This window comes from Hoplias malabaricus, chromosome Y (genome assembly GCF_029633855.1).
Source record: "Hoplias malabaricus isolate fHopMal1 chromosome Y, fHopMal1.hap1, whole genome shotgun sequence".
Lineage (NCBI taxonomy): Eukaryota > Metazoa > Chordata > Actinopteri > Characiformes > Erythrinidae > Hoplias > Hoplias malabaricus.
In genome coordinates this window covers 24396773-24423593 of record NC_089820.1, presented here as the reverse complement: position 1 = coordinate 24423593, position 26821 = coordinate 24396773, and the positions used below count along the sequence as shown (strand labels likewise).

At 43.4% G+C, this 26821-nt stretch overlaps 1 protein-coding gene across 2 annotated transcripts in view; it reads left to right on the top strand.

Moving 5' to 3' along the window:
- Positions 1 to 26821, top strand: part of LOC136678064 (protein mono-ADP-ribosyltransferase PARP8-like) — a 74294-nt gene that overhangs the window by 31416 nt on the left and 16057 nt on the right. The window contains exons 7-11 of one of the 2 annotated variants that reach the window (XM_066655868.1): positions 8092 to 8186; positions 19573 to 19633; positions 19751 to 19838; positions 23057 to 23123; positions 23272 to 23400. In XM_066655868.1, the coding sequence (XP_066511965.1) occupies positions 8092 to 8186; positions 19573 to 19633; positions 19751 to 19838; positions 23057 to 23123; positions 23272 to 23400 (440 nt within the window). Of the gene's footprint in view, positions 1 to 8091; positions 8187 to 19572; positions 19634 to 19747; positions 19839 to 23056; positions 23124 to 23271; positions 23401 to 26821 lie in introns of both variants that reach the window. The other variant, XM_066655867.1, reaches the window with a different exon arrangement.

The window sequence follows — 26821 nt, the reverse complement described above, 5'->3', positions numbered from 1 at the left end:
ATGTTTGTGTGGGTAAACAAAGAATCAGTGCCAGTCCCTCAGGGTGTGTTGGGACATCTTCACCAAATACCTCAGCTCTATTATTTACACCATCTCCACCAAGTCAGTCAGCTTCAGAAAAAACAGCACGCTACAGCCCCCACTCTGGCTTGGATCACTCTGCTCAGCAGTTGCTGGACTTTAAAAAAAAAAAGTGTCTTTATTGCAGGACAGACACCTGGCAAGGCTTTCTTTATTTTATAAGAGTCTAACGACAGAGTTGACCTGGAGGTCCAGTGATCAGTCCCTCTGGATGCTCCAGGTTCTTCGTTACAGTTTTGAAAAACACGTTGGTAGGTGTGTGTGTGTGTGTGTGAGTGACTGTGTGAGTGTGTGAAACTGTCCACAGGTGTGAGTGTGTGAGTGACTAGGTGACTGTGTGTGAAACTATCCACAGGTGTGAGTGTGTGACTGACTGTGTGAGTGTGTGAATGACTGGGTGAGTGTGTGAAACTGTCAACAGGTGTGAGTGTGTGAATGACTGGGTGAGTGTGTGAAACTGTTCCCAGGGGTGAGTGTGTGAGTGACTGGGTGAATGTGTGAAACTGTCCACAGGTGTGAGTGTGTGAATGACTGGGTGAGTGTGTGAAACTGTCCACAGGTGTGAGTGTGTGAATGACTGGGTGAGTGTGTGAAACTGTCCACAGGTGTGTGAGTGACTGGGTGAGTGTGTGAAACTGTCCACAGGTGTGAGTGTGTGTGTGACTGGGTGAGTGTGTGAAACTGTCCACAGGTGTGAGTGACTGGGTGAGTGTGTGAAACTGTCCACAGGTGTGAGTGTGTGAGTGACTGGGTGAGTGTGTGAAACTGTCCACAGGTGTGTGAGTGACTGGGTGAGTGTGTGAAACTGTCCACAGGTGTGTGAGTGACTGGGTGAGTGTGTGAAACTGTCCACAGGTGTGTGAGTGACTGGGTCAGTGTGTGAAACTGTCCACAGGTGTGAGTGTGTGAGTGACTGGGTGAGTGTGTGAAACTGTCCACAGGTGTGAGTGTGTGACTGACTGTGTGAGTGTGTGAAACTGCACACAAGTGTGAGTGTGTGACTGACTGTGTGAGTGTGTGAAACTGTACACAAGTGTGAGTGACTGGGTGAGTGTGTGAAACTGTCCACAGGTGTGAATGTGTGAGTGACTGGGTGAGTGTGTGAAACTGTCCACAGGTGTGAGTGTGTGAGTGACTGGGTGAGTGTGTGAGGAACAGTGTGACTGGGTGAAATTGTCCACAGTTGTGAATGTGAGAGTGACTGGGTGAAACTATCCACAGGTGTGAGTGTGTGAGTGACTGGGTGAGTGTGTGACACTTTCCACAGGTGTGAGTGTGTGAGGAACAGTGTGACTGGGTGAAATTGTCCACAGGTGTGAGTTACTGGGTGATCATGTAATTAATGTCCACAGTTTTTGACCCTCCATGACCTTGATTAAAATGTAGTGCTAACAGAAATTGGATGAATGAATGAATGGATGGATGGATGAATGAGTTCGGCCCATATGTGTTATTCTGTTAAGGACACTCCCACATTGCTCTCACAAATGTTAGTGCCCTTCTTAAACAAGAAGTCTCTTGTCTTTAACTTGATCTCACCCAGAAAATTTGAGAGAGAGAAAATCTTTCAGAATACAGAGAATATTAGGTTCTTAGTGTTTGTTCCCTATAGCGTCCTCCATGATATTTGTGACATACACACATTTAGCTTCACATGCCCTGTACTCCACAGTTTCCAGTTTATAATCAAACCAGTCAGGTTTGATTAAAGTACAAGTAATCTAAGGTTATTAGTCATTCTAAAAAATTTTAGTCATTTTAAGGTATTTCACCATCTTGAAATAAGTACTTTTTTTACACCGTCCTCCTCATTTCAGGGCACCACACCAGACAAATAGACACCCACCTCCTGAAGCCTGTGTCTGATCTGTTGGACAGAAAACCGAGGACTTTTCTTTACCATATTAAAGATTCTTCTGTCCTCAGCAGTGGAGATGTTTGGCCGTGTTAGTCCCTTAGTGATTAATGAGCTCACCAGTGCTTTCTCTCCTCTTAATAGTATCCCTCACAGTTGATTTTGGTAATCCCAAGGTTTGACTGATGACTCTGAAAGTTTTAATCTTGTTTATTGAGCCTCATAATTGTTTCATTGACTTTCAGTGGCACGATCTTGTCCTCATGTTGAACAATGGCAACTACAGGTTTCAAAAGTGTTTAAAAACTTCTAACCAAGCCTAGGTACCTCACGCCTGCCCTAATGAAGCAATGGAGTAATCATAAACTCTTGTGAAGCCAGATGTCACAAACATTAAGATGCCTTTGAAATCAGGGGCATTGTGGACCGATTGGACCGAATCAAAGAACAGACAAGACAGACAGACAAACATGGACTGAATCAAAGACCTGACAAGATAGACAGGCAAACATGGACCGAATCAAAGACCCAACAAGACAGACAGGCAAACATGGACCGAATCAAAGACCCGACAAGACAGACAGGCAAACATGGACCGAATCAAAGACCCGACAAGACAGACAGGCAAACATGGACCGAATCAAAGACCCGACAAGACAGACAGGCAAACATGGACCGAATCAAAGACCCGACAAGACAGACAGGCAAACGTGGACCGAATCAAAGACCCGACAAGACAGACAGGCAAACATGGACCGAATCAAAGACCCGACAAGACAGACAGGCAAACGTGGACCGAATCAAAGACCCGACAAGACAGACAGGCAAACGTGGACCGAATCAAAGACCCGACAAGACAGACAGGCAAACGTGGACCGAATCAAAGACCCGACAAGACAGACAGGCAAACGTGGACCGAATCAAAGACCCGACAAGACAGACAGGCAAACGTGGACCGAATCAAAGACCCGACAAGACAGACAGGCAAATATGGACCGAATCATAGACCCGACAAGACAGACAGGCAAACATGGACCGAATCAAAGACCCGACAATACAGACAGGCAAACATGGACCGAATCATAGAACCGACAAGACAGACAAGCAAACGTGGACCGAATCTAAGAACCGACAAGACAGACAGGCAAACGTGGACCGAATCAAAGACCCGACAAGACAGACAGGCAAACATGGACCGAATCAAAGACCCAACAAGACAGACAGGCAAACATGGACCGAATCAAAGACCCGACAAGACAGACAAGCAAACATGGACCGAATCAAAGACCCGACAAGACAGACAGGCAAACATGGACCGAATCAAAGACCCGACAAGACAGACAGGCAAACATGGACCGAATCAAAGACCCGACAAGACAGACAGGCAAACGTGGACCGAATCAAAGACCCGACAAGACAGACAGGCAAACGTGGACCGAATCAAAGACCCGACAAGACAGACAGGCAAACGTGGACCGAATCAAAGACCCGACAAGACAGACAGGCAAACGTGGACCGAATCAAAGACCCGACAAGACAGACAGGCAAACGTGGACCGAATCAAAGACCCGACAAGACAGACAGGCAAATATGGACCGAATCATAGACCCGACAAGACAGACAGGCAAACATGGACCGAATCAAAGACCCGACAATACAGACAGGCAAACATGGACCGAATCATAGAACCGACAAGACAGACAAGCAAACGTGGACCGAATCTAAGAACCGACAAGACAGACAGGCAAACATGGACCGAATCATAGACCCGACAAGACAGACAGGCAAACATGGACTGAATCATAGACCCGACAAGACAGACAGGCAAACATGTACCGAATCAAAGAACCGACAAGACAGACAGGCAAACGTGGAATGTCCAACACAAGGAAGAGAGACGAGGGAACAAAGGCAGGACTAGGGCGGAGACATGAACAATAACAAACAGTGAGCACATGGCAGGGACAACAGACAAGACAGAACAAGGGCGTGACAGCTTGGGTTTGAAAATGTGATTTTGTCCCATACATTATGGAGGGCACTTTATATTCCATTCCCCATTCACATTCAGGTGGGCTCGGGGTTGGCCAGTCTATTGCGTACACCGGCAGCTTCTTTGTTTGATTTTTTACTTGTTTTTTTCGTATTTTATTGTATGGTCTGTGCAATTTTTTAGAAAGGGCATCTTGACAGCTTCAAGTTTGGCAGCAATTCACGCATCTCCTCTGAAATCAGTCACAAGATGGACTCCTGAGGGTTAAGTACTGATTGTGTGATGGAGCGGTCTGAGCTGCCAGGTCTTGTAGGGATGTTAGAAGTCCCATAAATGTTTAAAATATGAATCTGAATATATGTCAGTTATCTTTTATTCCTAAGAGTAGGGCTTCTTTTATGAATCAGTTTCATTTTAAAGAAAAATGTTTCTCTTCCTTTTTCATTGGACATTTTAGATGCAACGAATGGTTAGATTTCTATCATACATCCAGTGTAAGACCAAGCTGATAAACAACAAAGACAGGTACTATCTTTTTGCTCATTTTGACCTCAAGTGTCTAAAGAACCTGTTCTCTTTTATCAGGTAGGTATGAATCTGGGCTGTTTTCATCCTGTGATGGCATCTGATGATGACTTCATTTGATAACCGCAGAGAGGTTTGTCTGTGATGAAGACAGACGTAGTTCAGAAGCTAAAGTGTAGCTAAAGAGCTAAGCTCAGTGATTAGTAACTCAAATACATATTAAAGTACTAAACAGGGCCAGATTATTAACTTAAAGGCAAGGTGAGTTTATTTATAGAGCACTTTTCATACACAAAGGCAGCTCAAATTGCTTTACAGATTATTTTTGTGACAGTAGTAAAACAGAAGTTAGATAAAAGTAAAATTCAGAAGAACGTAGAATAAAAACTCAGTTTCTCACTTTCTGTAACTGCTTCATCCAGTTCAGGGCCCTGAGAACAATTTTACACATTCACACAGTCACACACACACATAGTCACTCATCCCCAAGACAACTGTGGACAGTTTCACACTTCTAATCCACCTCTCAACATGTTTGTTTGGACTGTGGGCAGAGAAGAGAGCACCTGGAGGAATGCATGTAGACACAGGAAGGACACAATATAAAAACGATTCAGTGAAATTTGCATAAAACCTTGATTAATGAGCATTGAACTAATAATGAATAAATATTAATATAATAAACTGAAGTATAAAGTAAGGGTGAAAAGTATAGTAAGGTGCTGCTGGGTGCAGTGGCTGAGTGTGTGTGAAATGAGAACAGACATGTGCTTTTAAAAATGGCTACAGTCTGCATATCTATCTGCTTCTGTGTGTTTATTCTGGCTGACCACAATGTAGCAGCTAAAACCTGCCTCACTGCGTTCAGTTCTTTTTCCAGGAACTCTTAACAGGTCATATTGACCGGAGATGGCGACTAGGGCTGTGTTTTTCAACATGTAGGTGACATAATAATGACCTAGACCCTTTATTTATTTGTATAGTAGTGTTTTGAAGTCTATTCTGAGCCAGTGTAAGGACCTGGGTTGTGGAGTGGTGTGCATAGGTCTGATTATCTTGGTTAATATTCTGGCGGCACTGTTGTGAATGAGCTGTAGCTATCTAATCGAATAAAAGGCCGGTACTGGAAAAGGATAGTGACAGATGGGGAAAAGCGAACAAAGTAGTTATGGCATAAAGGTCTGTTTTGATCACGCTTTTTGGGAGAAATGTCTAACTGTGGTTTTTCTAAGCAGTATTGTGACTTTGAATTTGTTTTGTTTTTTCTTTCTGTAAATCTAGATCCAGACCTGTTTTTAGACTGACATCTTCACGAGCACTGAGAGTTTGTTTATGATGCCAGAAGGCCTGTTAGTCATGGTTGTAATCTCAGTGTGTTATCAGGTTAAATTAAATAAATCTACACCTTTATTCTGTATCCTGTGATACAAATTGCAGCTCTTGTGATTTGAAAATTAAGCTGCTATTTTAAACTGCTAAAATAGATCTGTTTTCATGCAATCTGACAAGGTTTAAAGATATAATTCAGGATTTTTCACAGTTAATTCCCAACGTCCCAAATTCTTTTATAGTATTTCTGAAGCTTATGCAGTCAGCTGTTCAATATTGTCTCTGTGCACAGAAAGACCTGCCTCCAGGGTGTGTTTCAGCCTCACGTCCAATGTTTCCGGGTAGGCTCCGGACCCACCGCGACCCTGAACTGGATAAGGGTTACAGACAATTAATGAATGAATGAATAATTAACCTGTTTTTGTTACTGTGCCTTTAAGTCTGATATATGTAAATGATCTGTATTCTGACTGGATCAACTCGATCATTACATTAATATATATTCTGTCTGTGAAGAGTGTGGTGTGTTCTCCCTGTGTCTGTGTGGGTTTCCTCCGGGTGACTGTCGGTGAGGAGTGTGGTGTGTTCTCCCTGTGTCTGCGTGGGTTTCCTCCGGGTGACTGTCTATGAGGAGTGTGGTGTGTTCTCCCTGTGTCTGCATGGGTTTCCTCCGGGTGACTGTCTGTGAGGAGTGTGGTGTGTTCTCCCTGTGTTTGTGTGGGTTTCCTCCGGGTGACTGTCTGTGAGGAGTGTGGTGTGTTCTCCCTGTGTCTGCATGGGTTTCCTCCGGGTGACTGTCTGTGAGGAGTGTGGTGTGTTCTCCCTCTCTCTGTGTGGGTTTCCTCCGGGTGACTGTCTGTGAGGAGTGTGGTGTGTTCTCCCTGTGTCTGTGTGGGTTTCCTCCGGGTGACTGTCTGTGATGAGTGTGGTGTGTTCTTTCTGTGTCTGAGTGGGTTTCCTCCGGGTGACTGTCTGTGAGGAGTGTGGTGTGTTCTCCCTGTGTCTGCGTGGGTTTCCTCCGGATGACTGTCTGTGAGGAGTGTGGCATGTTCTCCCTGTGTCTGCATGGGTTTCCTCTGAGTGACTCTCTATAAGGAGTGTGGTGTGTTCTTTCTGTGTCTGTGTGGGTTTCCTCCGGGTGCTCCTGTTTCCTCCCACAGTCCAAAAACACACGTTGGTAGGTGGATTGGCATTTTAAATGTGACTGTAGGTGTGAGTGTGTGTGTGTGTCACCCTGTGAAGGACTGGCGCCCCCTGCAGGGTGTGTTCCTGCCTTGCGCCCAATGATTCCACTTAGGCTCTAGACCCACCGCGACCCTGAATGAATGAATGTTTTAAAGTACATGTGAATTGACCAGGTTTTGCAAATAAAAATAACATTTCTGCTGAGTGAAAATAGGCAGTCATGACTGGAGAGGGTGAATTTTAATGGTCTAATCACTTGAAGCCCCTTCTTTTCTCACGGCTCTTTGTGAGAATTCACAGAAGAGATAAATCCTCGTTTTTCAAAAAGTACAATAACTGCTGTGGTTTTGGGGCTATTATTTGAGACAGTGTTTAGTATTCATCAGGGGTAAACCTAGTTTTGTATTCTCAGGCCTTTTGAAATTCATATACAGTGCCTACTTTACATTTTTATTCAAGCTGCTGCAGAGAATCAGCTTTTGATCGTACCTTAAATTGAACTGGACACTGGAAAGGAAATAACAGGAATAAAAATAATAAGCACTCTTTTGTAATTCTCTCTATTTTTATTTGTGGAAACGCCTTTTTTTGAGTCATGTTCCAGCTGTTTTTCATGGATTAACTTTCAAAGCTGAACTGTCGAAGCTGTCTCATTACTGTTATTGTGGTTTTTATTGACAATAGACCGTTATGACACCCTGATTTTAAGGCACTGTTAGATGTGCAGTGTCTGCGAGTACAAATATAACAGCTTGCCGTTTGAGGCATTCTCTGAGTAGCTTTGAACTAACACAGAGATTATTCATGTCTCGGGGGAGATTTTTGAGCATGTTCTTTGTTCCTTTCTCCTCAAAACTCCTCAAAAAATCTAAACTAAAAAAACCTTTGCCTTTTTCATCATCTCAGCGAATGTTAAAATACATCCTGGAGACGGCAGGTAAAACGGGAATGAGTTATCTACAGAACTATTTATTGACTAACTTTGTCAGAGCTGGAGACATATTCTCCTTTGGACAATGAGTGTTTTGGCCAATGCTGAGTAAATGCACTGCTGCTGTGGCTTAGTGTCTGCCCCTGACGTTTGTGTGTGTGTGTGTGTGTCTGTCTTGTTTGTCTCTGACAGGTGAATTATGACGGCGAGCTTCACAAACACCCCCAGCTGGAGGCTGACCTGGCAGCCGTGAGGGACTTATACGGCCATCATGCAGTATCGCTCAGGTGTGTGGTCTCTCTTTCACTCCTCCTGGACTCTTTTAATCCAGCTTAAAGCCGTACTCCAGTCACTCCCTCCGGAAAATTGTCTCCCTCATAAGTCATAGCTTGTTGACGGCTGATTCTCCTGAAATTCCTCATGAGAAAGCATCAGATAAAAAGGAAACGTCTGAATAATAATAAAAAAAGATTAAAGTAATTTCCAGTATCAAAACTGAGCCGGTTCTGAGCGCTGGTGAGAAACAGTGGAGTTCAGCTGCAGATAAACAAGAGTGCTATGATCTCAGCGCTGAAACTTTACTGAAATCTCCACTCAGTCTCAAGGGGACACAGGCATGAGACCTGTGTTGTCTAAATGAGACTACACAGATATTAAGGAGGAACTGCACAAATCTTAAGGAGGAACTGCAGAGATGTTAAGGAGGATGTAAGGATAAGAGCTACAGAGATATCATAGAGAAACTACAGAGATATCACAGTGAAACTACAGAGGTATTAAGGAGGATGTAAGGATAAGAGCTACAGAGATATCACAGAGAAACTACAGAGATATCACAGTGAAACTAAAGATATCACAGAGAAACTACAGAGATATTAAGGAGGATGTAAGGATAAGAGCTACAGAGGTATCATAGAGAAACTACAGAGATATCACAGAGAAACTACAGAGATATCACAGAGAAACTACAGAGATATTAAGGAGGATGTAAGGATAAGAGCTACAGAGGTATCATAGAGAAACTACAGAGATATCACAGAGAAACTACAGAGATATCACAGTGAAACTACAGAGATATCACAGAGAAACTACAGAGATATCACAGAGAAACTACAGAGATATTAAGGAGGATGTAAGGATAAGAGCTACAGAGATATCATAGAGAAACTACAGAGATATCACAGTGAAACTACAGAGATATCACAGAGAAACTACAGAGATATTAAGGAGGATGTAAGGATAAGAGCTACAGAGGTATCATAGAGAAACTACAGAGATATCACAGAGAAACTACAGAGATGTCACAGAGAAACTACAGAGATATCACAGTGAAACTACAGAGATATCACAGAGAAACTACAGAGATATCACAGAGAAACTACAGAGATATTAAGGAGGATGTAAGGATAAGAGCTACAGAGATATCATAGAGAAACTACAGATATATCATAGAGAAACTACAGAGATATCACAGTGAAACTACATATATATCACAGTGAAACTACAGAGATATCACAGAGAAACTACAGAGATATCACAGAGAAATGACAGAGATATCACAGAGAAACTACAGAGATATCACAGTGAAACTAAAGAGATATCACAGAGAAACTACAGAGATATCACAGTGAAACTACAGAGATATTAAGGAGGATGTAAGGATAAGAGCTACAGAGATATCATAGAGAAACTACAGGGATATCACAGAGAAACTACAGAGATATCACAGTGAAACTAAAGAGATATCACAGTGAAACTACAGAGATATCACAGAGAAACTACAGAGATATTAAGGAGGATGTAAGGATAAGAGCTACAGAGATATCACAGAGAAACTACAGAGATATCACAGAGAAACTACAGAGATATTAAGGAGGATGTAAGGATAAGAGCTACAGAGATATCACAGAGAAACTATAGAGATATTAAGGAGGATGTAAGGATAAGAGCTACAGAGATATCACAGTGAAACTACAGAGATATCACAGAGAAACTACAGAGATATCACAGAGAAACTACAGAGATATTAAGGAGGATGTAAGGATAAGAGCTACAGAGATATCACAGTGAAACTACTGAGATATCACAGAGAAACTACAGAGATATCACAGTGAAACTACAGAGATATCACAGAGAAACTACAGAGATATTAAGGAGGATGTAAGGATGAGAGCTACAGAGATATCACAGAGAAACTACAGAGATATCACAGTGAAACTACAGAGATATCACAGTGAAACTACAGAGATATCACAGTGAAACTAAAGCGATATCACAGAGAAACTACAGAGATATCACAGTGAAACTACAGAGATATCACAGAGAAACTACAGAGATATTAAGGAGGATGTAAGGATAAGAGCTACAGAGATATCACAGAGAAACTACAGAGATATCACAGTGAAACTACAGAGATATCACAGTGAAACTAAAGAGATATCACAGTGAAACTACAGAGATATCACAGTGAAACTAAAGAGATATCACAGAGAAACTACAGAGATATCACAGTGAAACTAAAGAGATATCACAGAGAAACTACAGAGATATCACAGAGAAACTACAGAGATATCACAGTGAAACTACAGAGATATCACAGAGAAACTACAGAGATATTAAGGAGATCTTTTCCAAATGTGTTCTGAGCCAATGTCAGGTTTAATTCAGCTCTTACATAGGCCTAGTTTTGAATCCCAAATACTAATTGATACAGCGTAGAGCTCCATTAATCCAGAGGACACTGTTTTATTGCTCCATAGTACAATGTTGAGGGGCTTTATAACCCTCTCACTCACGATTGGCTCGGGGCATGGTGAACTTTAGCTGTTGTGAAGCTGAACCAGAGTTTCCCATTTCACTTCATGAATTTTTCATAGTGTTTATGAGACAAAATGATGAATTGAGTAGAAAATGATAATGTTTTTCAGTTCTGCTGCTCTTGGTGTACCTGTAGAGTGGCAACTCAGCACCCGTAATGGACAAAATACCCCTGGTCATACAGTCAGTTGCTCAAAGCAGAAAAGCAGCTGAAGCGAAATTAACTTATAATAGAAAGCAGTGGGCAGGTGCTTCAGTTTCTATTATGAGCAGGTTTCGAGTCGATGTTCTTTGCAGGAACCTGTTAAAACAATGGTGATCAACAGTCTGCTACACCTGCAGGAGAGGGATTAGGTAGAAAAGGGCAGATGCATTCGAAGCTTGTAGGTAAGACATCCCAGTGACATTTATATGTGTCCTATACAAGATATCACAAGTCACTACAGAAAAAAGAACCTTACCTAGAATACGTTCTGGAGTGCTTTGCTCGTTTGAACGAGAGTCTGTATTGTATTTCAAGAAATACTCAACCTCTTCAAAACTGAATAGATTCATATAATGACGTCTGTTCTCACTAGATTTCTGAGACCAAACCTGCTGATAGCTTCTGAGAAATACCTAAAACTCTTTCTCTTATTACATTTATATTTACGACGTTCAGCAGATTCAGAAATTCGGAGGGACTTACAAAAGTGCTTTGTCATCTACTCAGAAAATGGGTTCAATATGTCCTTGAACTAAGATGCTCTCTAAATGTGGAAATTAGTTATTTATAAGTGTTTTATAAATAAAAGTACTCTTATTATTATTATTATTATTATTATTATTATTATTATTATTATTATTATTATTATTATATTGTATTATTATAATAATATTATTATGAATAATATGAGTGGCACGGTGGCACAGCAGGTTAGTGTCTCAGTCACATAGCTCCAGGGACCTGGGTTTGTGGGTTTGAGCCACTCTCCGGGTGACTGTCTGTGAGGAGTGTGGTGTGTTCTCCATGTGTCTGCGTGGGTTTTCTCCGGGTGACTGTCTGTGAGGAGTGTGGTGTGTTCTCTCTGTGTCTGCATGGGTTTCCTCTGGGTGAACTTATACAAAGTAGTCAGCTTAGAAAGCATATAGTCAATGAGGTCAATTCAAATCAAATCAAATTTATTTGTATAGCGCCTTTTACAACTGACGTTGTCACAAAGCAGCTTCACAGTTTCAAAACAGAACATTTAAATCAAAGCCCAATGCAAGCAAGCCGAAGGCGACAGTGGCAAGGAAAAACTCCCTCGAGGCTGGAGGAAGAACCTTGTGAGGAACCAAGACTCACAAAGGGGACCCATCCTCCTCTGATCAAACTATAGATTGAAATTCAATGAGGAGTGTGGTGTGTTCTCTCTGTGTCTGCGTGGGTTTCCTCCGGGTGACGATCTGTGAGGAGTGTGGTGTGTTCTCCCTGTGTCTGTGTGGGTTTCCTCCGGGTGACTGTCTGTGAGGAGTGTGGTGTGTTCTCTTTGTGTCTGCGTGGGTTTCCTCCGGGTGACTGTCTGTGAGGAGTGTGGTGTGTTCTCCCTGTGTCTGCGTGGGTTTCCTCCGGGTGACTGTCTGTGAGGAGTGTGATGTGTTCTCTCTGTGTCTGCGTGGGTTTCCTCCGGGTGACTGTCTGTGAGGAGTGTGATGTGTTCTCTCTGTGTCTGCGTGGGTTTCCTCCGGGTGACGGTCTGTGAAAGAGTGTGGTGTGTTCTCCCTGTGAAGGACTGGCGCCCCCTGCAGGGTGTGTTCCCTCCTTGCTCCCAGTGATTCCGGCTAGGCTCCGAACCCACTGCGACCCTGAACTGGATAATGGTTACAGACAATGAATGAATGAATTAATTAATTTTATAATGAGCATGTAGTGTGAAGTATTCGTCTATACCAGGACACAGAATATATTCTGCATATGAAGTGAAGTTTAGAAGCAGGGGTGGGTAAGGTTTGAATCGGAAATACCTGAATAGAGAAAACAGAACATATCTTAAGTGAATATGCTTTCTAAGCTGACCACGGAGAACAAATTTAGCACAAAATGTGGCACAGAAAATAAGTAAAGGGGAAAGGAAGTAATAGATTTCTGCACTCCATCACTCTTCATAACAAAAGTCTTGTCTTATTGTATTTGAATTGGGTTTGTTTTGTACAAGTATTCACATAAGCACTAACTTGCTTTTACAGTCTTCACTGTGAAAAAGAAACACCTTTCAATTTTTTGTTTAATAAAATAGAGCTGAAGTAGAAAAGAAACTTTAATGATAACGTTTAGAGAAAAGCTCTCTTCAGCCTGAACTTCTGCTTTAATATTCAGATCATGCAAAATGAAAGCCTTGAAACATGTTATTTATCACTAATGCCTTGAGGGATCCGCTCACTCTGAAGCCCATTGTGTTTGTTTAGCTCCGTTAACTCAGTCAGTCTTTCAACACAGTTTCCGCTGTACGCACCATGCTGTTTTGAATGGGGAAGATAGCACCTGCCACAGCTGCCCAGACACTACCACTTGCCCTTGCTGTGTGTCACTAAGATAAATGGGCAGGGCCTGTAGATCCCCCTCATGCATTTCCAGGACTATGCGCCATGAGCTATGATTTATGGGTTATGACATGCCCAAGCTCTGTCCTTCCTGTCTCCCTCTCTGGCAGGGTTACCTCACTAAAGGTCACGCCATAGTGTCACTCTGCTCTCTCAGGTGTCTGTCTGCCAGACTCATCGTTCGGGTTTTGGGTGATTAGATGATGTAATCACCTGGATGTCAGTCCTAACAGTGTTAATTTGGACATACTTGTCATAGTGCTTGCCCTATCATTGAGCAAATGAGAGTCAGATTTCTGGGGTTTACTATTATTATTATTGTTAGGTTATTTTTTTTCTTGGTCTGCTGCTCAGTTGCTTACTCATGTAGCACAAGGTAATTTCTACCACCAACAATTAGAAAGCAGTGCTTATGAAAGTGAATGAAATGAAGAACCGAGTTTTTTTATAAAGTGGGTTCCACAGATGGTCATGTCCGTGTTTAGTAATTAACTCACTAGTTAGCAGTATATTCATTCATTCATTATCTGTAACCCTTATCCAGTTCAGGGTTGCGGTGGGTCCAGAGCTTACCTGGAATCATTGGGTGCAAGGCGGGAATACACCCTGGAGGGGGCGCCAGTCCTTCACAGGGCAACACACACTCACACACTCACACCTACGGATACTTTTGCGTCGCCAATCCACCTACCAACGTGTGTTTTTGGACTGTGGGAGGAAACCGGAGCACCTGGAGGAAACCCACCACACTCCTCACAGACAGTCACCCGGAGGAAACCCACGCAGACACAGGGAGAACACACCACACTCCTCACAGACAGCCACCTGGAGGAAAACCACGCAGACACAGGGAGAACACACCACACTCCTCACAGACAGTCACCTGGAGGAAACCCACACAGACACAGGGAGAACACACCACACTCCTCACAGACAGTCACCTGGAGGAAACCCACGCAGACACAGGGAGAACACACCACACTCCTCACAGACAGTCACCCGGAGGAAACCCACGCAGACACAGGGAGAACACACCACACTCCTCACAGACAGTCACCCAGAGGAAACCCACGCAGACACAGGGAGAACACACCACACTCCTCATAGACAGTCACCCAGAGGAAACCCACGCAGACACAGAGAGAACACACCACACTCCTCACAGACAGTCACCCGGAGGAAACCCACACAGACACAGGGAGAACACACCACACTCCTCACAGACAGTCACCTAGAGCTGTGTGACTTAGTTAGCAGTATATTTGTTTTGAAAACATGCAAAAAAATAATCACATGAAAAAGCATGGAGAAAAAGCTGATTGCTCCTTTTATGGTGATTTTAAACGCAGATCAGCAATTTTATATTGTGACCTTGCCTGTCATAAGACTGTGTGGTCTCAGATGAAGGAGGCCAGCTGTCTGAACTCAGGACGTGCTGATTGCTGCCGTGTCCATCTCAGAGAGACTGACACTGAGCGCCTCTTACGTTCCACAATCAGCGTCCGACAAATGTTCCTCCAGTGAGATTATAGGGCTTTCACTTCAGGGCTTCACTCTTATCATCGGTTTGATTGAGAACGTCTCTGAAGTGGCCCTGGCTGTTGGTGAAACATTTCCTAGCAGCATCTGTCTGCAAAATCTTGAGAAAATGCTCGCGGTTGACAACATAAACCAGGAAGGAATCACAGCAAATGCTCCCAAGCTGTTGCTAAAAAAATGATTCATCTGTACAGTCTGGCCCTGTCCTGACTTCATGCTTAGGAAGGCTATTAAAAGCAGGATTCTCTGAATACTGGGCATCTACGCTGTGATTTTAAAGGTTGTAGACATCCTCTATAACTTGAAGTGAATTATTCAGCTATTTTAATGTGCAGTTGTGCACACACAGCTTGTATATTGTCTGTAGAAAAACATGTAATGAGACAGTCTTAAGGTCACTATGTTCAATACCACACGTGGACTATAAATCATAGAGTGCTATAAAGACACCAGGCTCTGGAGCAGTGGAACTGTATTCTCTGGAGTCATTCAGCTCCATTCAATACTTTTGGGATGAGTTGGAGTGGTGTTTACGGTCACAAAACCTTGTCCAGTGTTTGTACCTCATCCCTCTAATGTTCTTATGGCTAAATGTCATCAGATCCTCACAGATTTCATATAAAATGTGCCCAGGAGCTGTTACAGCAGACTTATTAGTCCTAATTTCAGCAGAAGTGTGGGATGAGCTGGTGTCCTCAAACTGTTGGGCTCTCTGTTTTTTTTCTGTTCAGTGGTTGTGTGTTTGACCTTTCCGCTGTGGACCGGTCTCTCCCGTGTTTGGCGTCTGACTGAGAGCATGGAAAGTTAGTGCACTTGTTTCACTCTGTGTCCTCAGCTGACGTGCAGCTGTGTGTGCAGCGGAGTTTCTGTAAAGTTCAGAAGCAGTGTAATGCTAAGTGTGTATCTGTGAAAATAGGAAATATATCCAAGCTCAATTCCCAAAAGATAGTGGGGGAATCTCCTTTGGAGTATGGTGTGTTCTCCCTGTGTCTGCATGGGTTTCCTCTGAGTGACTGTCTGTGAGGAGTGTGGTGTGTTCTCCCTGTGTCTGCGCGGGTTTCCTCCGGGTGACTGTCTGTGAGGAGTGTGGTGTGTTCTCCCTGTGTCTGCGCGGGTTTCCTCCGGGTGACTGTCTGTGAGGAGTGTGGTGTGTTCTCCCTGTGTCTGCGTGGGTTTCCTCCGGGTGACTGTCTGTGAGGAGTGTGGTGTGTTCTCCCTGTGTCTGTGTGGGTTTCCTTCAGGTGACTGTCTGTGAGGAGTGTGGTGTGTTCTCCCTGTGTCTGCATGGGTTTCCTCCCACAGTCCAAAAAACACACGTTGGTAGGTGGATTGGCGACTCAAAAAGTGTCCTTAGGTGTGAGTGTGTGTGTTGCCCTGTGAAGGACTGGCGCCCCCTCCAGGGTGTATTATTGCCTTGCACCCAATGATTCCAGGTAAACTCTGGAGCCACCGCTACCCTGAACTGGATAAGGGTTACAGAAAATGAATGAATGAATGAATGTATTATATTTAGTATATTTTTATTACAGTCAAATTCTTACAAATTATTGTATTGTAATAAAGTATTTTGAGAATTGTCTTTTTTTTCTTATAAAGTTAAGTGCATATTTCAAGTGCATCTTTCAAAGTTATTTATTGAGGAAATGACTACTATCTTGGTATTCTGAGATTCCTGAACTAATCTCGATTGGTGTAGGATTGGTGTCTTTATCGTTTTTGCCATTAGCACCGATGTACATAGCTGGTGGTTTGCATTGTTTTTCAAAAGCATTTTAAAGGATTCCAGAACCACTGGCAATGAACAGTTTATTTTTGGAGCTATGAATATTATGAGATTGAGGATTGAGAACTGTAGAAGCCTGATGACTTTCCAGGCACTCGAGGATCTTTTTACCCATTTCTGTGTAGGTATGAAAGGTTGAGCTTGAGAGTGGTGGAGTATTATCTCCTGACCCCCTGCTTTGCAGATTCTTTGCTTCTCGCTGGCTCATTGGTTGCTGCGTTCCCATGACAATGTCGTGTTCAGAGTGTCACATCAAAGTCATCATGAAGATTTTATGAAAAAATTAATGCATGGCCTAGGATGACTGCCAGAACCTGAATAGAAACATGAACCAAGTTGTTGAAAGAGCGTTCATTCGAAGTGACACACTGTGTATTTCTACTGTGACCAGTCTCACAACAGTGTTTGTCCGGTGGGGTTTAGAAAAATATGACTTTCCTGATGACCACAGACTGAACTCTCATCATCAGGTTTTTGAGATGCCATTTCCACTTATGTGTACGACGGTCCACTGCCCAGTATAATGAACTTAAAGCCAACAGAAAGTGGTGATTCTGTTCCTCCAGATCTCGCTCCAGCTGGAGGGAGCACTGTGTTTTTACTGAACGTAGTCAGAGTGCTTGAATTGTATCTCTGCAAAGTTTTCACTGGGAACAAAACAGCAAAATCTGCCCAACAGGACGATAATCAGAATCCAAGTACTTTCCCATGGTACCTGTATAGATCCAGCCAAGTAAGGCTCCCATTTGTTTGGACAAAAGGCCTAAATGCTTTAAATTAAACAGCAATTTATTAGTTGTACAAAGTGTTATTTGTATAAAGTATAATTGTAATTAGGGCGGCACGGTGGTGCAGCAGGTAGTGTCGCAGTCACACAGCTCCAGGGACCTGGAGGTTGTGGGTTCGATTCCCGCTCCGGGTGACTGTCTGTGAGGAGTGTGGTGTGTTCTCCCTGTGTCTGCGTGGGTTTCCTCCGGGTGACTGTATGTGAGGAGTGTGGTGTGTTCGTGTCCACGTGGGTTTCCTCCGGGTGACTGTCTGTGAGGAGTGTGGTGTGTTCTCCCTGTGTCTGCATAGGTTTCCTCCGGGTGACTGTCTGTGAGGAGTGTGGTGTGTTCTCCCTGTGTCTGCGTGGGTTTCCTCCGGGTGACTGTCTGTGAGGAGTGTGGTGTGTTCTCCCTGTGTCTGCGTGGGTTTCCTCCGGGTGACTGTCTGTGAGGAGTGTGGTGTGTTCTCCCTGTGTCTGCGTGGGTTTCCTCCGGGTGACTGTCTGTGAGGAGTGTGGTGTGTTCTCCTTGTGTCTGCATGGGTTTCCTCCGGGTGCTCCAGTTACCTCCCACACTCCAAAAACACATGTTGATAGTTGGGTTGGCGACTCAAAAGTGTCCGTAGGTGTGTGTGAGTGAATGTGTGAGTGTTGCCCTGTGAAAGACTGGTGCCCCCTCCTTGCGCCCAATGATTCCAGGTAGGCTCTGGCCCCAGCGCGACCCTGAACTGGGTAAGCGCTTAAAGATAACCAACGAATGAATGAATGAATTAATTAATAATTGTAATTAAAAATTCAAACATTCTCCCAATCTTTTGTCATGTTCTGGTAACTTTTGCACAGTTATAAAAATGACAATTGTAATTTAATTAAAAAAAATACAACCAAATATTAAGTGTTTTGAAAATGGCAAGTGACAAAAATGTATTGGTCGCTGTGATCATTATGAGCTCCAGCAGGAAAAAGCACTGCCAAAGTATGTGCATCAATTTGTTCTGTTCTTGGGGAAAAACGTATATCGAAAATGACGTGTGTGTTTTGGTTTAGATGATTATAAGATGGTGATTTTGATGTTAGTCTTCGTGAAGCATTCAGCACTAGTTTAAATACTGATTTGTTTGCAGTATGAGTGTGTTGTGCTTCTGTGGTCGACGCCCTGTTGGCCTGCTGTAGGAAGTTCTCAGCTACATCATTTCTGTCCAGTCTGCCAAGGCTGCTGTTTTTGGATAAATGCCAGTGTACTGAACAGTAGTGTCATCAGTTTGGTGTGTCCTCACATGTCTCTGACGACTGCAGCTGCTGCTGGAAAAAATGAACAGAGCACTCATCTGAAAGCCAGACTTGGTGTAGAATAGGAATAATATTCCTCCAAGATTTTTTTTAATCTCTTACATTTCTGTGTGGACTTGAGGGCATTCACATTTATTTGTGGATTATACAGGGTGGGCCATTTATATGGATACACCTTAATAAAATGGGAATGGTTGGTGATATTAACTTCCTGTTTGTGGCACATTAGTATATGGGAGGGGGGGGGACTTTTCAAGATGGGTGGTGATCATGGCGGCCATTTTGAAGTCGGCCATTTTGGATCCAACTTTTGTTTTTTCAATGGGAAGAGGGTCATGTGACACATCAAACTTATTGGGAATTTCACAATAAAAACAATGGTGTGATTGGTTTTAACATAACTTTATTCTTCCTTGAGTTATTTACAAGTTTCTGACCACTTATAAAATGTGTTCAAAGTGCTGCCCATTGTGTTGGACTGTCAATGCAACCCTCTTCTCCCACTCTTCACACACTGATAGCAACACCGCAGGAGAAATGCTAGCACAGGCTTCCAGTATCCATTGTTTTTCTTGTGAAATTCCCAATACGTTTGATGTGTCACATGACCCTCTTCCCATTGAAAAAACAAAAGTTGGATCCAAAATGGCCAACTTCAAAATGGCCCCCTCCCATATACTAATGTGCCACAAACAGGAAGTTAATATTACCAACCATTCCCATTTTATTAAGGTGTATCCATATAAATGACCCACCCTGTATATTATATATAAGGATGAGCTGTGTATAATGAGGGTATAATTGGATGGAGCTCCTTTAGTCCAAAAACCCTGTTCTGTATGTGCTTAATATTTGCACGTGGGTCTGTGGGTCCCAGCCTCTATCGTTTAACAAATGCATTTTATGTTTCTTTTAGGGAATATGGTGCAATTGATGATGTAGACATTGATCTACACATTGATGTCAGTTTCCTAGATGTAAGTATTAATGTTTACTATTCTGTTAGATAGAAATAACTTGTAAAATGCTTTAATAAACTAAGGATGTGTGTGGTGTGAGAATACATCAATAGGTTGAACTCTTGTCTTCAGGAGGAAATTGCCCTCGCCTGGGACGTGATCAGGACGGAACCTGTCATTGTACGTCTTCACTGCTCCCTCACACAGTATCTCAATGGACCAGGTCAGAAAACACACACACACACACACACACACACACACACATTTTAATGGCCTGTAATGGCATTTCTTACGTGAATAATGTGGCTTTAATCTCTGGTAAATAACAGTGAATTGCAAGTCTATTACATCCCAGTTTTCTGAGAGTGATTCAATTGATGCCTGAATTATTCAAATGTTTATTGCTGAAATATGTATAGCTATGTATTAGAGAAATGCTTGGGTAGATATTTTTCAGTGGAGAATATTGTATCCGCCAGAACCAAACCTCCAAAAATGTAGAGGAGAAGAAAATAACATGCTTGACTTTCACTGTACGCTAATGCAATTTAAGCTAATTACATTTTAGTGAAAATATAAAAGGCAGCTTGTGTTTTCAGATTAAGCAGAAAACATCACTAATAGAGATACAACGTTTTGTTCCGACAGTGACAATGTACTTCTCCGGGAGGACAGACACATCAGAGGATGTTAAAGATCAGATAAAGGTTGATGAAAGACTTATCTAAGGTTGATCGGTTTCCTACGATATTCGGTTAAAAAAACTAAGATCTAATCTTCAGGGCCTTTTCTTTTTGTCATAGAGACTATTTGGAAAATAGAAAATCCCTGGCATGATTTTCAGAGATAATTTTGATCAAATGCAACTTATTTTTAAACATCTTTTGAATTGCTGACGTAATAGCGGCTATTGAGTGGAGTAGTGATACAGGGAGCACACATTTCGCTTTGAGTTAAGCACTGATAGCATATTTCTTGCCCTGCAAAAGATTTGTGCCTCCTCCAGAGTGTGATTCTGGGTTGGCTCCGGACCCACCGTGACCCTGTACTGAATAAGCATATTTCTTTACAACTTAAAAATGATGTGTAAATTAATGGACAAATTAAATAGTGTAAAATAAATTCTTGAATAAAGACATTTCCCGCCCCAAAATACCTGATATACAGGAGGTCCTCAGGTTACGTCAGTCCCGAGTTACAATGTTTCGTGGTTATGACACATCTCCCATTTACTGTATAAAGCCTTGTTTCGACTTAAGTGGATTTGCGTCGTAAACGTCGTAACGTGAACTTCGTGTGTGGTGTGCGTGGCGCGGCGGAAGAATACACGGTTACGCGGCTCGGGACCGAGGAGGATAGGTGTTAGGACAGGATAAGCACTTTAAATTTGAAATAAATTCGTAATTCATAACACTGTCCACATCAATTTCTGTTTGATCCCAGTCTTTCTTTCATTCTGTGTCAGTGATAGCCTTCTGTTTGTTCTTCATCAGAAACAAGGGTCCTGCGATACACACTTGAGCAGATTTGTCACAGTTTGTAACCGTCTCGTCTAAAAAATGAGAGTTTTTTAAAGCGAAGATCAAGAGCTGCAGCTTGAATATATACTGCTCTGAAGTCTCCCACCTCCTGCAAATTTTGCCCTTCAGTGTTTTAATGGCTGCACTGTCATCCTCATGCACTTGCAGATGGTGTCTTCATACTGATGATCACAGGCAAAGTGGCAGTAAAACAAAGCATTTATGTTCTGTGACAGTATCTGAGAGTAACCATGAGCTTCAGGACTGAAACGGTCCTCTGCCGCTCTCCACCGGGCCGTATTTAATCTAGAGGACATTACACAGTAATAAGAAAATGCGAAAAAAAATTGACATCAGAATTATACCCACTTTTTCTCTGCAGAAGTTGGAAAAATGCTACTCAGAGATAAATGTAAATTTCAGTATTGTTATAATATGATTTTAGAGAATGAAAGGTGCTGGGGAGTGGTCCCATGCACGTATTGGGTGAGTTTGTGGTCTGTCGCTCTTTGTAGGAGGTGCCCTTCCTGCTGTGGCTTTAGCCGTGTTTTTGAAAGTACACAAACATGTACATGTTGCAAGGTTTGGGACAGGGAGCACACAGTTATGTCAGTTTGAAACAATCCCTTGTGCACTCATTTGTTTCCCAATTTATCACAAAATAAAAGTGCAGCACTGCCCTCCATGAACTGATTTCTCTTTTTTCTTTTGATGATGCTGAAGCTTTCACACGTATTTGACGTAAACTACCACACAACGTGTAGCTGCTACTGTGCGACAAGCCTGATCCTCCCTAAGGGCCGCTTTAATGCGGAATTGTAATTTGTTCCCTGTACAAAAACCGCTCGCCCAGTTCCCCTGGACGCCGCGCCACTTAACAACCGAGCACAGTCTTGTTTGCCGTGCTGTGATGTACGACAGCCACTTGCTTTCTCCTGGAATGTCCTATGCGTCTGTGACTCTAGTCTCTGAGCAGTGTTTGCTGCATTGTGATGCTCTTCTGTTTCAAAAGCAAACAACTACATTCACCTGTGATCTGTAATAAAGTGGGCAGTCGCTGCTGCATCAGCTTACATTTGCTGTGACCTGGTTTCCTTCGGGGTGACTGTATGTGAGGAGTGTGGGGTGTTCTCCCTGTGTCTGCATGGGTTTCCTCCGGGTGACTGTCTGTGAGGAGTGTGGTGTGTTCTCCCTGTGTCTGCATGGGTTTCCTCCGGGTGACTGTCTGTGAGGAGTGTGGTGTGTTCTCCCTGTGTCTGCATGGGTTTCCTCCGGGTGACTGTCTGTGAGGAGTGTGGTGTGTTCTCCCTGTGTCTGCGTGGGTTTCCTCCGGGTGACTGTGAGGAGTGTGGTGTGTTCTCCCTGTGTCTGCGTGGGTTTCCTCCGGGTGACTGTCTGTGAGGAGTGTGGTGTGTTCTTCCTGTGTCTGCGTGGGTTTCCTCCGGGTGGCTGTCTGTGAGGAGTGTGGTGTGTTCTCCCTGTGTCTGCCTGGGTTTCCTCCGGGTGACTGTCTGTGAGGAGTGTGGTGTGTTCTCCCTGTGTTTGCGTGGGTTTCCTCCGGGTGCTTCGGTTTCCTCCCACAGTCCAAAAACACATGTTGTTAGGTGGATTGGCGACTCAAAAGTGTCCGTAGGTGTGAGTGTGTGTGTTGCCCTGTGTGCCCTCCAGGGTGTGTTCCTGCCTTGCGCCCAATGATTCCAGGTAGGCTCTGGACCCACCGCGACTCTGAACTGGATAAGTGTTACAGATAATGAATGAATGAATGAATGAATGATGAATGAATGAATGATGAATGAATTCACTGTCTACAAACCACTGGGCTTATAGTTTATATGTTAAGAATAAAGGGCTTTAGGAAATACAGTGAAAAACTACAAAACCACCATGAAATTGTTGATTTTTCTTTTCTGCTATTTTTCAGTTCCCACCGTTGATGTATTTCAAGTGTCCACAAAAGACAGGTTTGGCCTGGGACATCAGCTGAAAAAGTATTTCATTTCATATTTTTGTATTATTATTAGAGAATGTCTTTAAAATATTTGACGATTTGTTGTGTTACTTCCTTGTAAAGATGGCCACACTGCTTCTGAGCCTCCTCTAGATGACCTTTTGAATCCGTGTGCTCTCTGTTTTCAGGATAATGCAGACCTTCGTCACACAGCAGTGGAAACATCACACTAAAGACAAACTCAACTGCCCACACAGCAAAAAGCCAACGGACAAGAAGGTGAAGTCTCCTCTGCACATATTCTCCACTCTCCGCAGGTAAGTGCAAAACATTTTGGGGCAGTGCCGATTGCTCTAAGACTGCAAGGGAAGCTCAGCTTCCCCTAAAATGTCAGAAAATAAGTGATCAAATATATACTGTTGTGTGTACATGTCATTGAATAAATATGCACCATAATGCGCTGAACTTTTGTTCAGAATCAGCTTCTTATCACTGGTAAAGACACGGCTTTCCTCTCAATCATTCCCGCAGTTTCACAGTGCTTTAAACAGTGTGGACACTGAACGTCCACAGAGTTCAATAGCGAAGCAGAGAAGTGCAGCGAAACGAGACGAGTCATTGGATAAATGCTGGGCTTTGTCCCGCCCATCGGACGCTCAGCGTCTCTGGGGGTCTATGGGGCAGTGGGCTGGCCTCGGCTGACCCGGACGCTCAGCTTCTGCATGATGATTGAATGATCTGTCTGAGGCTGTATCCCTTTTTGATTGACAGCGAAATGAGCAAATCAGCGATCCTTTGGTGTAAAGATCTGTCGGAGCATTACATTTTCATTCTGTTCTGAGTTGAACCAGACTTTCTTAATCCTCTTAGCGGCATTTTCTTTGTTAAAAACGACTAGTGACAAATCGAGCTTCTTTTTCTGGTGGGTTTTTTGTAGCTGTTTGTGTTTGGAGACTGACTTCTATCACTCTTTCTGACTTCTATCTCAGTTTCTCACCAGCGGGTGCTGCTGAGCCCCTCCACCGTCACAAAGCACTCACAGGCGGACACACTTCACATGGGCCAAGGCCGTTTAAGCAGCCTAGCTCTGCTGGACATTGAGAGGACACTAGTCAAGTCCCTGGAAAAGACGCCTTGTTGGTACGACAGGGTCACAGATCATTTTCTTAAAAAAGAACGGAGGGTAGAATTTACGTATAAATAAACCGACACATGTTAAGATGTAGGCCGAAATTGAGCTTCCCCTCCTTGAAAAACCAGCATCCGCCACTGTTTTGGGGCATATTCTACCCCAAGTGAATACAGCAGTGTTTCTCCCCCTGTTCAGGACGGCCGGTTTCGGCACCTGTTCCTTTAAATGATAATGAGCTACTTGCCGTTCACCCAGACGCTCTGGATTTCTCTTCTCCATTCTTACTCCGTGCTCTTATTTATCTGCTTGTTCTGCTCTGTTTGTTTTGCTCAGTTTAATCTTAATAAATTACACATAAATGTGGGTTCAGACTCAGATGATGGGGCAGGACAATTCTAAAGTCTCATATTTAACAGGGTGTATGTCGGTGGGCTCCAGAACCCTACATTAATGTGTGTATCGACCTGAACTAGTGTGTATTTCATGACATGACCAGTTCTACTCTCAAATCATTCAGGCTCCACCACAGGAGTGTTTCTCCCACAGAACGACAGACTGAAATGAACACTGACACGTGTCTGAATTCTCATTACTGAAAAACCTGGATTTGTATCAGCATTCATATCTTCTGTTATTGTCTTGTATCTTATCACCTCAAACTTTAAAAAAATCTCTTCATCTGTAATTAATCTGAAAATGATCTCCCAGCGAGGACAGCAGAGTTCTCCAAATGGAAAATGTAATTACAATAAAAAGCAGAAGCAGCTTCTGCACACAAGGCTGTGCTTTTCTGTTCTTTATCTCTGTCAAACTGAGCGACAGTCTGGAGTCCGAAGTGTGAACCTTAAAACATTATCTTCTTAAAATGAAAGGTCTCATAGTAACACAGTAATATCCGATTATTATGACCACCTGCTTGTTTCTGCACTCACTGTCCATTCTCTCAGGTAGTTCTACAATTGTTTAATTCTACCATTACTAACTGTAGTCCAGCTGTTGTTCTGCATACTTTGTTTGTCTCACAGTGACATTGACATGATGGTGGTGTGTCAGTGTGTGTTGAATCCGACACATCAGTGGACAAAGGTCATTTTAATTGGTGGAGTATTCTCAGTCCAGATATTGAGGGGTTCATAACCTCCAGCAGCACTGCTGTATCTGATCCACTCGTACCGGAGCAACACACAGTAACACACCACTGCTATGTCAGTGTCACTGAGCAGTGCTGAGTATGATCCACCACCACATCATACCTGCTCTGTGGGGGTCCTGAGCATTGAAGAGCAGGGTGAAATGGGGATAAGAAAGTATGCAGAGAAACAGGTAAACAACAGTCTGTGATTGTAGAACTACAAAGTGCTCCTGTGAGTGTAGAAAAAAGGAGGCAGATATGATATTCTGATATGAGTAACTTCCATTACTGTCTCATGACTACAAAACTTATTAGTTTCATAGTAGGTACCCAGTTATGGATAATAGATGCTGAGTTATATTCAGTACACTTCTTACATTTTAAAGGAACTCCATGTAATATTTTTACCTTTAAATTACAGCTTCAAAATTGTTGTGATGCTTCATTGGTGTGTAATAGGGAGTCTCTGTCATTGCTACTCTGGGCTCAGCACTGTAGAAACTGCACTATGTAATTTTTGGAGGAGGGTAGGACGTGCACAGTATAACACGTTTCTGAACATAACATGAATGAATGTTTTGGAAATCGACTGGGTTTGATGCTGGATGGTCAGTGAAGATTGTCTCAGATGAGCCTAAACTAACTATTTATAGTCAAAAATCACAGGACACCATCCATTATCTGAAACCCTTATCCAGTTCAGGGTCACCGTGGGTCCAGAGCCTACCTGGAGTCATTGGGCGCCAGTCCTTCAAAGGGCAACACACACACATTCACTCACCCACGAACACTTTTGAGTCACCTACCAACGTGTGTTTTTGGACTGTGGGATGAAACTGGAGCACCCGGAGGAAACCCACGCAGACACAGAGAGAACATACCACACTCCTCACAGACAGTCACCCGGAGGAAACCCACGCAGACACAGGGAGAACACACCACACTCCTCACAGACAGTCACCCGGAGGAAACCCAAGCAGACACAGGGAGAACACACCACACTCCTCACAGACAGTCACCCGGAGGAAACCCACGCAGACATAGGGAGAACACACCACACTCCTCACAGACAGTCACCCGGAGGAAACCCACGCAGACACAGGGAGAACACACCACACTCCTCACAGACAGTCACCCGGAGGAAACCCAAGCAGACACAGGGAGAACACACCACACTCCTCACAGACAGTCACCCGGAGGAAACCCACGCAGACACAGGGAGAACACACCACACTCCTCACAGACAGTCACCCAGAGGAAACCCACGCAGACGCAGGGAGAACACACCACACTCCTCACAGACAGTCACCCGAAGGAAACCCACGCAGACACAGGGAGAACACACGACACTCCTCACAGACAGTCACCCGGAGGAAACCCACGCAGACACAGGGAGAACACACCACACTCCTCACAGACAGTCACCCGGAGGAAACCCACGCAGACACAGGGAGAACACCCCACACTCCTCACA